This window comes from Sesamum indicum, linkage group LG3, assembly GCF_026168435.1.
Source record: "Sesamum indicum cultivar Baizhima isolate 11 linkage group LG3, ASM2616843v1, whole genome shotgun sequence".
Taxonomy (NCBI): Eukaryota; Viridiplantae; Streptophyta; class Magnoliopsida; order Lamiales; family Pedaliaceae; genus Sesamum; species Sesamum indicum.
Genome location: NC_142659.1, coordinates 29,537,075 through 29,554,968, shown reverse-complemented (window position 1 = coordinate 29,554,968; position 17,894 = coordinate 29,537,075). Strand labels below are relative to the sequence as shown.

The window sequence follows — 17,894 nt, the reverse complement described above, 5'->3', positions numbered from 1 at the left end:
GAGTTTTCAACATCTTTCACATTGTGATAGCGGCTGAGTGATTCAAATATACCGAAGAAATTGCTTTTGACGGGCACCAAGAGAATTATGAGAATCCCACTTTATCTGTCTTCTTCCCTTAATTTCTGCATCCGATTTCTAGCCCATTTCTGAAGTCCTTTTCATGCAATAAGTATTTGAAAAATTATAATTGCAATACTTTTCAAGAATCTGAGACAAAAACTTGAAGCTCAACAAGGAACTTTCATCAAGGATGTCTCAGATTATCACAATCTTGATTCTCTTTAGACCCTTTTCCTTGATCAACGTTCTTTAAGCAGGGCACTTAAGTGTCCATTTATCAAGTTATCCAATAAAAGGACTTCATGCAGAATCTACCAACATTAGATTTTCCCGTCAAATATTATTTGAACTTTCTTTCCCGTAATATACTCCTCAAGGCTTCTTCAGAAACTTCCCAAAAACGCCATCAATACACTTTCCGGATTTTGATGATGTTTCTGGGGGTCAGCTTAGAAGATAACCTCCTGGTATATGACTTGTTGATTACTGATTAATCTGCTTGTCATATTAATATTATGTCCTATTGAAGTCTTAACTTAATTGTGACGTTAGATATTATCATGGTTTAGCAGGTTCAAGAATTGTCTGATGATCTTGAAAAGTTACAAAGAGTGGTCTAGGTTCTGAGGACACAAAGGTACTCAACATCAGTAGAAAATCACAGTTGATTTGATTAATGGTTCTGGAAATATGCAGAAACAGGACAATGCATGATTGTTGCAATGTATATCAAGTGCACTTTCTCGATCATTTTCACCACATGTTCATCAAATTCTCCTACACAAATCGATGTTCAATGTCTATAGCAACAAGAGGGACACGAAAGAATTATAACCCCTTTTAGCACTTAGTCCTAATTAAATGTCGGCCTAATAGCTGAACCTGTATTTCTTCATATCCTTTCTTCCAAAATTAAATTTTAACAACATAGTCTTCAATTAAAATGTAACCTTAGTAGTCCAGGCTTAGATGCTACAATTCGACAATGATCAGCTGGGAAGAAAGGGAACATAACGTAGCTGCTGTCAACTCTGCAATACATTAGGCTTCTTTGATTTTTGCAGCGAAAGAACCTGATTATGTCTTGCCCTCTGAAGTGTATCATGACCTCCCACGTAGAAACGAATTTCTTGCAAATTCAATATTTTTCTTAATTCTTCTATTATGCTTTTAGTTCTATTTATTAGCTAGTGGATGGTTTTACAGGTTCTTGGGCATGAAGTAGATGGAAACCAACACCTCCCATTCATGACTTACTGGAAGCAAAAGCAATAAAGTTTTTGATATTTTTAAGGTATCGAAAACCTTTTTCTCTTACAATTAGTTGGTTTCTTCTAGATGTTTTCCATTGTCGCATGCATATTTGATGAATAGATTTTGCACATAAACACTGGAACTAGCATGCATGTTACATGTTACATATGAAGAGGACTTGTGTTGTTTTTTCATGCAGGAGGCATGGGTCCATTTCAACACTCTTGCTCCACTTTAACCTTGTGAAGAGTGAAGAACTATGAAAAGGGTCATCCATGAGCTGAGTAAAAGTGTATATGTAAAACGCCATTTTTAATTACAGGACATAAGAATAGGTTGAATTTTTCTACAGAACTATTTTACATATTTGTTTTCAACATTGATTGTCATAGAACCTCGTCCACAAAACAAAAATTATAACATCTTTAATGCTTAAAAACAAATTGCTTGAGTGACGGTCTCATCAATAATTTCATATCCTGACAAGAGAAATGCATCTTATGTCCTAGCAATTTATGATATATAACTAATGAAAAGCAAAGAAATTTACTCACCAAAAAAAAAAAAGAAAAAAATTGCATGAGAAAAATGATGTGGAACAAGAGGCGGATGTTCTTTTAGAACGTTTCAAAAAGTGTAAGTCGAAGACTGAGTGTTTTGGTTGTGTAGTTTGATGATAAATTTTAAATAGCTATAACTTTTGATGTGATTGGAGTTATGGGTGTGCCAACCACCGTTTCGATTGTCTTCCAAATGAGAATTCAACCCCTCATACTTTTTTCATGAGGGGCCTTGCGATCATCTCGAAATTTCATTGTTTCAACCACCGTTTGAGCGTTTCTTTATAGTTTTCTATTTTAAATGAACTCTGCGTATTTTTCTTATTTTCTGAAATTATCTTTTGAGCCCAATATTATACTGGAGTATTGCTACCGTGGTAAAGTATTTTTGGACAGAGTCTCATAGCATCTTGAGATGGTCCAAAATTTCGTAAGTTCAATGAGTGTTTTACATCTAGTAGGATTAGGATTCTCTTTTTTTTTTTTAAAATAGTTGATAACTCTATTAAGAGACTAATTCAACAATAAACTATTTTTACTTTCCAGCATGAGTTGGTAAAGGTCCTCTTATCATACTTTACTTTCAATTGCTTCCACTTCATCAAAAAATTGTTACTAATTCAAAAGTTTACATAACCAATTGCTTTGGCATTTTGAATTTGTGGGCTTTTAAGGAATTCTGGTAAGTGAAATATTTTAAAGAATTAAAATGAGTAAATGATGCAGTAAAGGGATGTAGGGACAGTCTCATTCTCCGTGATAGATAAGGGGCAAAGTGAAATCCTAGCACTAGATGAAGTTGTGCTGGATGAATGTGCAGCTTGCCATTATTGTACTCTTGGAACCCCCTTTTTTCCCTTAACCCCAGACAAGAGTGTTTTATGAAGGTTTCCAAAAACAAGCAAAAGCAGCTGTAAATTATCTAATAATAATAATAAAAGAAGAAGACAAGTAGCTGTACCTCTTCATGACAGAGCTGGCATTTTCTTTAATAAACCTACATAGTTAAGTTGACTTCCATTATTATAGTTCACCATAAATGAGACTTACAATTTAACAATCAGTAAAAGTATTTTCTGTGTTCTTCCAAGACTATTACTCAATGCTAGTTTTGCATGACTTTCCTTTTCTTTCCATCCAATTTGTCAACTTGGTTTTCATTTGTTCATCACCATTTTTATGCTCAATTTTAACAGTGAATTAATTCGCTGAACGAATTGCTGGCTTTGTTTCTTTCTATTTTAAGAATGTTTTCTTCGTTTTTGGTATACAATGAGGAAAAAATAGAAACATGTGTATGTGTTCCGGTGTTTTTAATATGTTTTGTACTAGTGTAAGATAAATACAAATAAATTTATACATTGAACTATATGTTTTCTGAAAACAAGACAAGAGTTAGATTCATTGAGCAAATACTGTAAACTCGATCAAGTTTGAATTCAAAAACTACATTAATTACACGCGAAACTTCTCATAAATTAATGAAAAAGATAGGTAATTAGACTAGTTGATGATAAAGAAGGATTAGGCAACAACTCCACATATTCAAGAGGGACACAAGAGCTAGGCCTATACAGTCTGCAAATCCAAGTAATATCTTCTTTCTATAATTGTTTTCAAACATATGCCTTGATAAGATAGTCTTGAATCTTGGGAGAAATAGCATGTGAGTTGGGGTCCCTGAGGGGCTGTATAATATTTAATAGAGCTGTACCTTTTGCTATAGTAATTGGTTTGCTCGTGTCTTATTCATTTTTGGTGGAGACCATTGTAAGAGCTTGAAATGGACAGTCTTTTTCTTAATTATTTATTTTCCTAGGAAAATGTTTCATAGAATTGTTCAATATCTGTAGGAAGTGAAAGGCCAAAGGCCAGTTGCCAAATGAAGGCTGCTGTAGAATAAACCACAGAGTTTTACATCAAAAGACTCGCCTCTGTCCTCAAAGAATCCTCCTTTTACTCATATTTAGATTCTAGTTATTTCTTCTTTTTTTCTTTTTCTATGTTACAAATTCTTGTGCTCAAAATTTGAAAGAAATAAAATGAGTGGTCTTGGTGTGTATAGATTACCTAGAGCCAGGGAAATAGCATATGACATCTGTGTGGCTGAAAAGTGATTAATTTGAACAAATCTTCGGCAAAAATAATTCAATAACCCCAAGAAAATATCAAAAGGGAGAAAGGGATTGTTGGAATTGCATCTGTGTTTGTCAATGTGTTTTCTATTCACTGGGCTTGTCATTTACTCAGTTGTTTTACTGCCTTTCTCAGTGTAACTTTATTCTCAAGAACAGTAAAAAAGAAAAATGGTAGAAAAGAAAAGAAATAAAAGAAGGGCCAAAGTTTTTGTTCTACCCGTTATTTGTGGTTGAAGATGAATAAAAGAGCAAAGAGAAAGAAAAAGAATTGTTTTTTGATGTGTCAGTTTCTCCTTAGCTTCCAAAACTTGGGGTCTCTTCATTCAGACACCTCTTGTTTTTCCTTTTTTCTTCTATCAGTAGACTAAATAGCTACTAGTACAATAATTCTTTTAAGGCTCAAGATTCAGTTTTTTGTTAGAGATTTCAAACCTCTGGTTGCATTCTTGCAGTATTTTCTTACCTGGGATCTGTCAGAAAAGGATGAACGTGTGCTAATAATTTAAGGTAGAGAAACAGACGCTTGCTAATTAACCCATCTCAATTCTCTCTCTCTCTCTCTCTCTCTCTCTCTCTGTGAAGCATTCACGGATGCACAGAAATACATTCTTTTAGTCCACTGCTTGTAAGCAATGTTCTGAAGAAGCTGAAAGCTGGAATCTTTAGGCTATCCACCAATGCCATTCGCCTCCATATCTGTGAGTCTTCTCTCTTCCTGGCGCTTTTTGCTTTCTTGTTCACGAGCTTCTGTTTTCTGGGGCCAAATTCTTGTTGTCTTTCTTCTTTTGCTAATGTCGGCAGTGCATTTTCTGTTGCAACTTACTTGTTTGTGTGAATAGCTTGAATTCTATGCAAATTTTTCGAGGCCCTGATCTGTGTTTTCAAGAATTTCTTGAACATTCTGTTCCGTAGTTTCTTCCGTCTTTGCTGTAAAAAGTTCCAGTTTGAGAACAAGATCTAATAAAATTATGTTCTCATTCTCAAATCTGAAGCTGATGTGCTTTCCGTTTTCACTTGATGTGGCATAATTCGTTTCACTGTTTCGATTTATTGTAGGTTTTGTGATGAATGCAGTTTTGTTTGTTTGTGCATATCAAGGGCCGGTCTAAATATTTTGAAATTTAAATGGTTTTCGTATGTTAATTCATCTAGTACTTGTAGAATTCATGGTGAAGTTCTTGGAACTGCGTCATACTCTTACCTCATAGTCAGAATCTCCAACCAAAGATGACCAAGTTTACACTTTTCAGCAACGAACGATGATGGTTCTTGCTGTTCTTAATAGTATGTTTTGTCTATGTTTAGGTGATGATTAGCAAGTTTGACATAAATGTTTATGTCAAGTCAAGCACGCAATCATGCTCCCATTATGCTTGCACATCAGCAATATGGTTGCCTATTATCTTTTCTGTTGATTTTGTCCTATTCCTTTCAAGAATTCTGTTTGAGTTTTTCCATTTTGGATTAAAATTTGTGGGCTGTATGTGTGCTTGCTCGCCGACGCTGACCTGATAATTAACACCGGTCCAAGGTATTACCGGCTTATTCTTTTGCAACAGTATGTTAGTCGTTTGAATGTGCTTTTGACTTTGTATAATCGGCTTTCAGAAGTTGAACAAAATATCAGAATTTTCCTTCTGTAGAGTTCATCTTCTTGAACGGCTGCATACCAACATTTCTCTCGGAGAACTCTTTCCTTATTAGGTCTCGGAGATGCCAGGCCCGTCATCCCGGTCCAACTATTACAGTTGGTAGGTCTAGTAATGTTCGTGGAATATACTATACAAGTTCCCAAAGGGAAGTGGAAATAAAATAAGATGGATTTTTACACAGTTGACTAGAAACAAATATCAATAAACATAATATAGTCAGATAACCATTAATCTGACTCGTTATCATCAGAAGACTCAGTTCCATTTTGTAATAGTCATGCTGCTTACCCCATAACGTTTTAAGAAATGAAGATAAGCATCCTCATCGTTGTTTTTTAGCATAAGCGATGTGGAAGGACTTATTGTGATCTTGAATTGATTGTCACAACGTATCATATCCCGCAGGCAGAAGCGAACAGAAAGAAATTGATCTGCCTGTTTCTGCATTTTGGTTTTGTCTATCCCCTGCATTCTTGGATTCTTGCACATTGATTATCTGGACACCCAATAAATACATCAGTTTTCAGTATTGTTTCTCAGCTAAATATGCTTGCCAGTATCCGCATCTAAAGCTCTAAGTTTACTGATTTACTGTGCATCTTTCTGTCAAAACCCTGAAAATAGATTGCTTCTTAACCTGGTTCTCTTCCATCTTTCTCCAGATGCAGGAAATGCTATTAGGTCTTGGCTGATGTTCAGTTGCCCAGCAGAAGCACCATGACGCTAAGATCAAAGAAAGGGTGGAAATCAATAGTGCCCCTTCGGTTGACCGGGAAATCGGCTCGTCGGTTCTGTCTATTTTCAAAAGTGAAGTCGGATGATGATGGTGCCAAAAGAACTCCAGTTTATCTCAATGTTTATGACTTGACACCCATGAATGGTTATTTTTATTGGGCGGGGTTAGGTATATTTCACTCTGGCGTCGAAGGTACGCTGTCCATTTTTCAGTTGTAGTTACTTCTAGTTCTTCTGGTCTGGAAATTGACAATTATCGTGTTAAGTTAATCATGTTACAATTACATTCATGATCACATACAAGTTCATTCTATAATTTTTCTGGAAAGCAGTCTTGCCAGAATGTTGTTTCTGATTCAACTTGTTGGATCCACTTCACAGTTCATGGTGTAGAATATGCATTTGGAGCGCATGACTTTCCATCTAGTGGTGTTTTCGAAGTTGAACCTCGACAGTGCCCTGGATTTCAGTTCAGGAAGTCGATATTCATCGGGACAACATCTTTGGACGCTACTCAGGTTAGGGAGTTCATGGAACGTCAAGCTGCAAGCTACAATGGTGATACGTATCACTTGATTGTGAAGAACTGCAACCATTTCTGCAAGGACATATGTTACAAGTTGACAGGGAAAAGAATTCCTAAGTGGGTCAATCGACTTGCCAAATTAGGTAAATTTTCCAGTTTATTTACTTCCAAGAAAGAAGGTGACTGTAAGGCTTTCTTTAAAAGGAAAAGAAAACTTAGAGAAGTTTTTGTAATTCATAACCAGAAAGTTACAGTGAGTAATTACACTAACCCCATCGGAGATTGTTGTAATTAACCTTATTTCCGTGCATTTGGGCCTGCCTAGGTTCAATCTTCAACTGTGTCCTGCCTGAAGCCCTTAAGATTACGGCTGTGCAACACGACCCCAAATACCAAGCATACGATGATAGCAATTGCGAGAAGAGACGTCTAAGAAGTACTTTTAGTTGTCTGTCCTCTATCTCGTCAAGGCAAAAGCAGCTCTCGACTTCTTCCTTGTTGCTACAGTCACCCTTGAAAGGATGCTTGCCCCCGTGGGAACTAAAAAGGTCTGCTAATGGCTCACTCAAGGAGAGGTAGGAGGAGAGATGATTAATTGTATGGTCAGTTTCCTGGGATCGTGAATGTGTTTTCTATGTTATGTTAAAGCAAAATCATGCCTGTCGGAGGGAATAGTCGCGGTGCTCTGTTTTTCTGTCCCTCTTGACGATTCTTTTTTCATCTCTGTAGCTGTGTATTTCATATGATTAGTAGGAGATGATGTAAATCAACCAACTCCCAGTAGAAAGTATTGCCATGCTTGTGCTGTTCATTTGCTGGTTTTTAGTGTCACAGTGTAGAACATATAGAGCAGCGCTCGCTGATGTAAAGCATCTATCTTGCTTCCGTGGTCTAATGTTCTATTTCTCCTATGGTCGGAGACCATCCTTTGCTACCTTCCAAACTGAAAACAGAGGAATTCAGCCACTTGCAAGAAAACTCTAATTTCTCAACTTCGCATTGCAAGATCAAATAAATGGATATCAGCAAGCTAGGAAGACAGTCTAAACAGATTCCATGGAGAAGTAACAAACACAACTTTAAGACACCACTGTGTTTAATCAATTGAATTCAGGATTACTTCATGCCAAACTGTCTAATAGTGGTACACCAAAATCCCACCAAAGCTATAGCAGTGGCTGAGATGTTGGAAAAACAAATTGTATAAACAAGAAAGAATAAGTTATTCCAACATAATTCATCAGGGCTCGTTTTTACTTTTTATGGGGATCAAAAAATAAATTTATACACTGAGAATACACATGGCGGACGCAGACTATCTTTCACAAAAACAAACCTGCAGGCTCACCAAAGAGATCATTCAGATTAAAACCAAAGGACATTGAAGGGCGTTTAGTAAATTTCTGTGCTGACTATGCAAAGAAGATGTATGCAGAGCTCTTGAAATGGAGACCAAAAACGACTCCACGGGAACATCGGAAAATTTTATTATTTGGCCATCCAATTGTGTACAAAAAATAGTTACAGAAGTCTAACAACAACTCTAATATATTCTTGTCCCCATGGGTGTCAGCCTCCCACATTGCTTCCTACAATTTAAACTGTTAACATCCAAGATGGACAAGATAACTTTCAGAGCCAGGCGATGAAATTATCAATCGTCTTTCTGATGCAAAACAGTAGGCATACTAATATTACCATTCAGAGCAGCATGATAAACACGTTTCTCCGCCAATCCAATATCCGAAAGAATCAAATTGCCCTGCATCATAAGATCAACAGCCAATCAGGCATTTTTGCCTTTTATCATTATCTTTTTCTGTTTATTTCCCTTTTAGTAGATTCATAGGACAAGAAAGAGAAAATTCATAGGTTCTTAATTTTTCAATCCTGTAAATTGCAACTATAGAAGTTGCTCGCTATTGAGATAAAGTACTTTCTACAACACTCAACATTTGTCTATAAGGTGCAACAAGAACGAGATACTTCTTTGAATACCCATATTTGACAGCTTAATGAGATTCCAGACAAGCAAGAAACTGATGACTGATCTCTCTAAATCTTTGCAGCTAAAAAGAAGCTTGGAAAGAATAAATACCTCATGAGCCATCAGTCGTCTAACATTTTCAGCATAAAGCTTGGGATCTTCCTTTTCTTGTTCTGAGGGGTGATAAATCGGTAATCGTGTCACTTCAATGTGATTTACAAACTGACAGAGAAGAAGAATCACATGGCGCACCTGCACAACATACAAGTTACAAGATTGGACAAATTGTGGCTGCATATATGTCTGAGGGATTCATCAACTAGGAGCAACAGCAATGAGAGTTTCTTTGGAAACTTTTACACAATAATCGACCTTAGTTCATTTATGTTTTAAGTGAACATCAGCTATCAACAGAAAGGACACTCGTAAAAAACCAACACACTATCCCCTTGTAGTTGGATGAAGAGCAGGTCAACTGAGCAAATCAGGCAGAAATACCATCTCCATTATATACAATTGTGACTTCAAATTATTTCAAAGAAAAACCGGGCAAAAAAACCCAAAACAATGGAGAAGCTTTTCTTAATAAAAATGAGCAGTAATCCCTTTTCAGCCAAGGTAGGAGAAGTGACAACACAAGAGTATGTACAATCAAGAATACCCACTGAGAGAACAAGAAAACAAAAACTACATTGCAGGATGGAGGAACTTACCCCAGAAATAGAGTCCCATGCAGGACTAAATCTCTGGTAGGGATATCTTAAAATGACAGGAAGTACTGGAGCCTTCGCCAAAAATGCACCAGTCTTGAACGGAAGGAGGTAATCTCCGTTTGTGGTTGTGCCTTCTGTTGAAGGAACCAAAGTTGGATTAATAGACAATCTATCGACCCTGTAGTAACAAGCATATAGAAGACACAAAGAGGACCATCTACTGAAGGGAATAAGCAAAATTTGCAAATAGAAGCTTCTCAAAATATACCATTAGGACTTGATAATTCTTTCTCGTGTACAGTGACACTGTAACCACCATATAGATTCTTTTCTCAGAAACTTCTCACAATGATTTGGCAACTCATTCTTTAAAGGCATAGATGAGTGTATTTTAGTCAGCCTTAAGGTCTGTTTAATTTACAAGTGGACAGATAAAACACTAGTCTAAGATTGATGATGCACTACTTTCTGGGAAAAAATCAGATGACAAACACAACCTGGGAAAAGCATAATCTTTGGAGCTAACTTGTTCTGATGAGCTTCTCGAACTCTTTCATTAACAACACCTGCAAACAACAAAGGTCAAAATAACAAGAAAGCAACTATACTGTTGAAATTCTTAACTGTCTGTGGAAAATAGCAGATCCAAGCATACAAAGGAAGAATGATTTCCTATATTGACCTAGTTTTCCAGTTTTGACATTAACATAATAGCTATTTTTGTGCTTCTGCTGCCAACATCCCGAATAGGTAAGTGATGTACTGTGATCAATAGATAGTTTTTGTTGGCATAGGTTTCCCATAAAAATGTGAAAGATGCATATTAATCTGGTGTCAGACAGAGAAAACTTATGCTTAAAACACCATCCTTTGTGCAGTGACTAAATTGTTTAAAAATTGAAAAGAGAAAGTACCTGAGACGCCCTTGAAGTCTGATGATTTCGACTCGCGCTGTACATAGACACAACCAAGACACTTGCTGTGATATGAAAAATAGTAACAGTTTAAGGTATTAAGAAAAATCACCTGTAAACATGATATGATCCAACCAAGGCATATAATGCTACCAATTTGCTTATCCAGATATTTCACCATGTCACAGTAATCGTCTTGCGTGTTACCAGAGAATTATTTTTAAAAGGACAACGATAATAAAAGTGCCCAAATTAGGATTCTCAATAAAGACAAGTCCACACGGGGTCAGAAAGCCACAACAAGATGGCACATGTCTGTACCTAGTAGGTTGGCAAAAGCTGAAAGGGTCATTCATGCAGAAACCCAGATGAGAAAGGTAATAAAGAAACACCATATATTCTTTCCAGTAAAATATTCACATTAACAAAATCATGCATGCCACTCTTGCATTACTAATCTGCATGTCATTGACAAATCAAACCTAAAGGCAAATATGTTATGGTTGGCAGAGCTTCCATTCTATTTTACCAATTACACAGCACAACAGATGGCAGATGGAAAGATCTACTGTATTGGATTTTAAATTTGACATTCTAATAAATACATACACAGCAAATAGCAGATTGAAATACAGAATTTGATGTCCGTCTCTGATGCTTTGAAATACACAATTTCTGTACATAGAAACACACATAAAAAGTAGAGTGAACCAACCTTATAAGACCAACGAGAGGAAGTTTCGCCACAGATCTCTTCAGCAACAAAAATGCAAATATAATCGACAAAATAGAGAGCAAAGGTGTCAGTCACATTGCATTATGTAAAGTCACTTAAGAGCATACAAAAACAACAATTCCAGCAAGAGTTAACTAACCTTGGCGACGAAGCTTGGAAAAGAGGCAGACATGTGATACAATATATCTACATAAGATACATGATTAGATACAATAGCCCCAGGTCTTTCCACCTCTTCAAGTTGATCCTCATGTGCCGGCTGAAAAGTTAGGGAAAAGCATAAGCCAAATGAACTACACCTTAACAAAACAGAAGACTTATTCTCTGAATCTTAAGGTATCAAATAATGATGAGGCATTACCAAGACAGAAGCAACTCAATCTACAAACGAGTAAAGTAGACCATAGCAAAATGGTTTACAATGAGTAATACCATCATTAATCACAAGGAATAATATTGGCATATTTAACTTCAACATAAAACTGCAATTTATCTTAACACTAATTGTAGACCCGTGCCATATGAATTGCTTTTTCACAATTCTATGATTAATTTAAAATACAACCATTAACAAATATGTGAACTTTCTTAACTTTTCTTGAGCACTATAGTGAATTCCAGACAAAGTTGGACTTAAATAATATATGGGACCAAAGAGGCAACATTTCCATATAGGAAAAACCAAACAATATCTTTATATTACGTTGAATAAATAGCGAGATGGTTCTTCACTGAATAAAGAAGTCCAACCATGTGGACAACAAGAGAAAATAGTTCCAAAAATTCAAGGAGACAACTGGAATCATTTTTTCTTCCTAGAAAATCAATCACATGACCCAAATGCAACGCAAGGAAACACCTTTTCAGTTTCTTCTAGGTTAACTACTTCCCCATCTCACAAAGAATTCGTTGGCTTGATAGAGTACTGATCTAACAAAATGAACCAATACCCAAACCATCACATTTTACTTTGTTGTTCAATATCAACGAGATCAGCTATTGCATTCTACTTGTTCTAAAGTCAATCAGTAATTTCATTTTAACATCACATTCACTTTTGGTAAACTTACCAACTATGTCAATACAGAAACACATAATCTAGCACTAGTAATTCACCTTGCCGCAGCTCCAAGTGCGTGCAGGCAGACATTAAAATGCATGCACATGTAGATCACAGCCACATACTCGAAACATATTAAAAATGATCCTGGTACACATTGTCATCAACCACATTTCCATATTAAGAAAATATAGAAATACTCAAACAATGAAAAGCAAGTTCACACTAATGAAACTTATACCAAAAAAAAAAAAAAAAGTTCACACTAATGAAGCAAATCAACAACAACCAAAAGCAAATAAAACATATCTAAGATCATTTTTACACAAAACAGCAGATCAGACCACTAAACAGCAAGAAGAAAAAAAAAAAAAAAAAGGGACCTCATTAGCCTCACTGTTCAACTGCCCATCAACCTCATTACCCTTCCTGGTCTCAGAAATCCAATAGAACCCGAAAACAAACAGCACAGCCCTCGACAGATACCGACCGCTCTGCAGAATCACCGCCCTCCGCCACCCCCCCGTGTGAGCATAATCCTCCTGCTCAGCCTCCCTGTTCGGAGCCAGAAACGCAGTGCAAACCCGACAAATCACGTAATAAAAAAACAAGATAGTCATCCCCCCGACCACTCTTATCGGTAACAGGAACACCAGGCCCAGACCAAGTAAAAGCTTCTCCGTGCATGGCAACTTCCCCCTCCCCATTGTCCCGTAAACATCGTGCCGAACAAAGGGTGCGTATAATTTTATCTCCACCTCCTCGATGCTTTGGCTGGATATCGAGATTTGGGGTACGGGGCTTACCGGTTCGGGTTTGAGGAGCGGGCTCTCATCGGATTCGGGCTGCGGTTCGGCGGGTTTAGGAGGTAGGTCTTTAAGCTCGGTTTCCATTTTCTTCGGCCTTTCTTCTCTTTCTTGGGATCTTTAGCGGGCCGCCATTGTTGCTCTGGAAGTGCTGTATTGCTGTTGGAATAGATCTGGGGGGGTGGAGTTGACGCGTGGAGGAAACAGGTGTGTTGGCGCGTGAGTAGTTCGCGTTTCAGTTGGGTGTTGTGGCTGTAATGCAAGTTGTGTGCAGACTCGCGTTTCAGCCGTTAGATCCAGTTGGCGCAGTGGTATTGGTATGGTGATGATTCGGATTTTGTGCAAATAGGTACGGCCGAGATCTGGTTGAAGCTAATTGGAGTGGATTTGGGTAATAAACCACCTTATTTAACCTACTGCTTACTTATAATCATCAATTCATAATACATCTTATATTCTTTTCATACATACACATCATTTTTTCGGGATAAGTACAATTACCCAAAAGGTTTTTTGTGATTTGTGAAATTACATCTGTTATTTTAATTGATTTTTACATCCAGTAATTAGATTCTTTTATTAATCAAAATTCATCAAATTTGATGATATAAACAAAAAAAATTAAATAAAATTTTATATTTACTAACGATTGACTTACCATTAACATATTATATGTCAAAAGTTTTTTCTGACCAAATTATCCTTATAAAGATGAAGATATATCTTCTCATATGTATTAGCGCGTATGAAAATGAATTTGGGTAGTTTGATCAGAAAACATTTGTTTGATTTATAATAAGTTAGTAATAGGTTAATTGGCCATAAATATGGATGAGGGTAATTATAATTACATTCTCTTAATTTATAATCTATTACACAAACCACCTCAATTTTCAGTGTAATTACAGAACCACTCTCAACAGCTAAAAAGTTGGGGTAGTTTGTGTAATGTTATTGATGTTTCTGGAGGTGTATGTGTAATTTTTCAAAAAATAATAATAATTTATGTAAATTATGTTGATATTTTTTATGGGTGTCTATATAATTTTTAAAAAGATAATGATGGTTTCTATAAATAGACAGTAAGTTAGTAGTGCAGATGTAATTTACATATGGATTATATTCAAACAATATTATTAATTTAAATGGAGTTCCCCGGAGAATGAACTCCGGGAAGGTGGAGTCGAAATTACTATGAGAAAATATGCTAAAGTGGTCAAAATGAATGAACACGTTCAATAAAAAAATCTTTTTTTTCCGATTCGTTTTTTTTCTTACGACACGATAATCAAATCTAGATTCTCGGATTTGTCGAACAAAATCCCAATCCGCCTTTCAGTTCCGATTGGAATTCTGATTCAAGTGAACAAAGAATAAGCCTATTTATTTCTGGTTCTAAGACCGGTAGTTCTGGCGGTCGACTCGGTTCTTTCAAATTGTTTCTCATTATTGAGAAAAGGTAACAAAGATAAAATACGAGCTTGTTTTATAGCAATAGTAATTAATCGTTGTTGTTTCAAGATCAATCTATTTACTCGTCTAGATAATATTTTTCCTTGTTCACTAATAAATCGACTAATTAAACTCATGTTTCTATAATCAATTCGATCCCCCGATTGAATCGGGGGCAAACGACTACGAAAAGATCGCTTGGATTTAAGAAAAGGTCGCTTGGATTTATCCATGGTTTGTTTGTTTAGTTTATTTCTTATCCCGAAAATCCTATTTCTTAATTGTCATTTTAACCCCAAATAAAATAGGATTATTATTTATTTAAATATGTTCTATTTATATTTCAATATTTGCCCTTATTTCAACAAAGGAAGCACGGGCTTCTTGACTAGAAGAACTTTTTTTGTCTGGATCCCAATTCAATACTAAACAAGTCCGAACTAATTGAATATTAGTATCAGAAATTCCTCGAATTGGTTTACCATTTCCATAAAGGATATAATTGACAACTCGAAGTTGCACATTATCCCTTTCCTGCAACAGATCCGGGGGGAAAAGCGTTGCTAAAGTTATACCGTCCGTTATTTCATATGTGACGACAGGCCGAACCAAAACAAAATACTTTTTCTTGCTAGGTGTGATCCGTTGAACATAGATCCAATTTTTCCATTTTTTGGATTCCTTGCAATTTTGTTTTCCTGTTCCTGGTGGTATCAAAACGCCGCTATCTATAAAAATTTATATAGAATCTTTGAAAAAGACTTTCCTTTCTAAGAAAAAAAGACTTACTATCTTTGGGATCTGATCCTACACCGCTGCTCAAGACTTTAGTGGATCGACTCTATTACAAAAGTGGATTCCTAATTTGTATCTCACATCATGGGATAAGTATATCTACCATCATGACATAAGTACGCAGTTATTATTGTATTGGCCCCAAACCTCGCTAATTGATCTTTACGGTGCTTCTTCTACCAATTAGATCCTTTTTTTATCCATAGAAAAAAGAGCTAGGTATATCTATTTTTGGCATGGTGCTAGAACCTTGTTCAGAGATGTTTTTGCTGGTATTGACCCAGATTTGGATGCTCAAGTAGAGTTTGGAACATTCCAAAAACTTGGGGATCCGACTACAAGAAGACAGGCAGTCTGATACAAGACCACTTTGGTATCTTTCGCCTCTATTTTGTTTTTGGAGGGAATTTTACATAGAGGACCGGAGTGAATTTGAATCAAACAAATTTATAATAATAATAAATTCGATAAATTTTAATTAATAGAATGATTTATTTGTTAGCAATCAACGTAAATGACACTATATATAATTTTTTAAATAATAAAGAGTGTACTTATAATTATAATAAATTTTAAAAGGGACGTTGTAGTTTAGAATTGATTAGCCATGTGGGTTAGGACTGGAGATAGTATTTTGGGTTGTACATTGAACTCTCGTTCTCAAGTGTCCTGAACTTTGGCTTGTTCGTTTTTTCCAGGCTAGAAATTAATTAATCAGAGTTAAGGAAATTAAACTAGTAAAATTAAGTACTAATTTTGTTTAACCATATTTGAAAATGTGAAATTATTTTTTTTAAACAATAAAATTCAAAATTATATTTACGCCTCTTTAAAAAATTAAATTCATTGTTTACACCTGACTCTCTTTTATTATAATTTAAATGAAATATCGACATTAGCAAAAAGAAATATGCACATGTTAAATTTTATCTCTAATTTAACATTTTCATGTAATAATTTTGTACTCAAAAGAAAAACGAATATAATAATGTTAACTTTGCTATATATTATATTATCCTCTTATTAATGCAAAAATATAAATACATATGTTAAATAAGAAGTAAAATTGAAAATTTATGTAATTTTTTTTTGTTGATGTCAGCATTTTCAATCCAAACCTTAAAAAAAGAAAGTCACATGTAACTTTGGAAGGAGGCAAGTGTAGTTTTAATTTTTTTTGAAAAAAAATATAATTTCATATTTTCAGAAGGAGTCGAAGTGCACTTAATCTAACATTAAAGCTCCTGAAGATGCAGAGAGGCTCCTGTTGTGTTTGTGTAGGGCCAAACAAAGAGCTGGGTATTGAATTATGGAAGTGGGAGTGAGAGCAAAATGATCATCTCCAAACATACTTCAAATACAATGGATTCAGCAAAGAATCTCCAAACACCCCACCCCAGCTCCTCTATGAACTAGACAGACAAGTGGTGCTGTGGAGGAAACATACTGGATATAACGAGTCGTGTCCGCCTGAAACCCGAACGTTGTTCCTCACTGCCCATTCAAACACGACCCATCCATCTATCAGACGACGTTCCTAAACCTCGTTTCTTGATGTTCATGTGATTAGTTCAAATATGATCAGATCGACTTACATTAAAATTTCATATGTGACTATGCACCAAATTAAAGATTTCTCTCTCTTTTTCATCTTATTCATAAACCCCAGAGGATATATAAATATTTCAGATAAAATATGTACTTAAAATAGAGGATTCAAGACTGCTCCTTCTGTAATTTCAGTAAAATTTTGACTCAATTCTTGACCATAGTGAAGTTTTTAGAATAGGATGGCCCATATTCATCAATCTTTTTTGCTGTGGCTAATTGAAATGGTAATTTGTTGTGAATTGACCACAAACTTACATCATGAGTATGGAGTAATAATGCATCCATATCTTTCCAGGACAGGTAGACCAAAGGGATCATCATTCATCAACCACTACATGTAATAACAACACATTAATGCCCCAAGGCTGGATAACTTAAAATTATCTGTCCTGCCCACAAACACACACACACACACACAAACCAGAAAAGAGAGAGAGAGAGAGAGAGAGAGAAAGAAAGTGATCTTCTGGTTTCTAAAAAGCCAATTTCCTAATTAATCATGTACACACTCTTCATTCTAATTGAACATTATTGTTTCATTTCATAATTAACAACGTATACATTATGCATTATTACAATGTCCAGCTTGCCTGGGACCAGTCACTACAAATAATTCAGTCTGAATCATTCATCATGTGTACTGCTCATAAAATAGACATTGGAATCAACTACAAAAACTTTTGTATGCTACCAAGAATATCAAGAAATGCGAAGAGCTGTTTCATTCATACCTGGAACGATGGTCTGAAAGGACGGTAGTCAAGCAGTATGATAAAAATTAGTTCCCTGTGATACAAAATTCTCTGAAGAAATGTTAAATAACACTTATAAAAACAGGGTTATAGCAGATGGTGAATTGACAATAATCTGTAGATAAACCATGGCATTGAAG

The 17,894-nt window shown here is 35.7% G+C and overlaps 2 protein-coding genes across 4 annotated transcripts; one reads left to right on the top strand and one right to left on the bottom strand.

Annotated features, from left to right (window-relative positions):
* The first annotated feature begins 4,074 nt into the window (after positions 1-4,074).
* Positions 4,075-7,739, top strand: LOC105159222 (deSI-like protein At4g17486). Its single transcript, XM_011076211.3, has 4 exons — positions 4,075-4,713; positions 6,330-6,595; positions 6,784-7,071; positions 7,254-7,739. Exons 2-4 carry the CDS (start codon positions 6,385-6,387, stop codon positions 7,505-7,507), a joined length of 753 nt encoding a protein of 250 aa, XP_011074513.1. The 5' UTR covers positions 4,075-4,713; positions 6,330-6,384; the 3' UTR covers positions 7,508-7,739.
* On the bottom strand, positions 7,734-13,550 carry LOC105159221 (lysophospholipid acyltransferase LPEAT1). Of its 3 annotated transcripts, none has more exons than XM_011076207.3 (9): positions 12,722-13,550; positions 11,418-11,537; positions 11,258-11,295; positions 10,543-10,607; positions 10,126-10,194; positions 9,629-9,762; positions 9,027-9,167; positions 8,627-8,690; positions 7,734-7,871 (listed from the first exon to the last, which is right to left on the bottom strand). In XM_011076207.3, exons 1-9 carry the CDS (start codon positions 13,229-13,231, stop codon positions 7,837-7,839), a joined length of 1,176 nt encoding a protein of 391 aa, XP_011074509.1. In that variant the 5' UTR covers positions 13,232-13,550; the 3' UTR covers positions 7,734-7,836. The 3 variants fall into 3 exon arrangements, with proteins under 3 accessions (XP_011074509.1, XP_011074512.1, XP_011074508.1); XM_011076210.3 differs by lacking the exon at positions 7,734-7,871 and adding an exon at positions 8,392-8,529 and having other exon boundaries at positions 12,722-13,549; XM_011076206.3 differs by lacking the exon at positions 7,734-7,871 and having other exon boundaries at positions 8,392-8,690; positions 12,722-13,548.
* Positions 13,551-17,894: the final 4,344 nt, after the last annotated feature.

Coding starts and splice junctions, on each gene's coding strand:
- LOC105159222 (XM_011076211.3), top strand. CDS start 6,385: ATGACGCTAAGATCAAAGAAAGGGTGGAAATCAATAGTGCCCCTTCGG. Junction 6,596..6,783: donor ATTTCACTCTGGCGTCGAAG/GTACGCTGTCCA, acceptor TCCACTTCACAG/TTCATGGTGTAGAATATGCA. Junction 7,072..7,253: donor CAATCGACTTGCCAAATTAG/GTAAATTTTCCA, acceptor GGGCCTGCCTAG/GTTCAATCTTCAACTGTGTC.
- LOC105159221 (XM_011076206.3), bottom strand. CDS start 13,231: ATGGAAACCGAGCTTAAAGACCTACCTCCTAAACCCGCCGAACCGCAG. Junction 11,296..11,417: donor TTCCAAGCTTCGTCGCCAAG/GTTAGTTAACTC, acceptor TTGTTGCTGAAG/AGATCTGTGGCGAAACTTCC. Junction 8,691..9,026: donor GACGACTGATGGCTCATGAG/GTATTTATTCTT, acceptor CTTATGATGCAG/GGCAATTTGATTCTTTCGGA.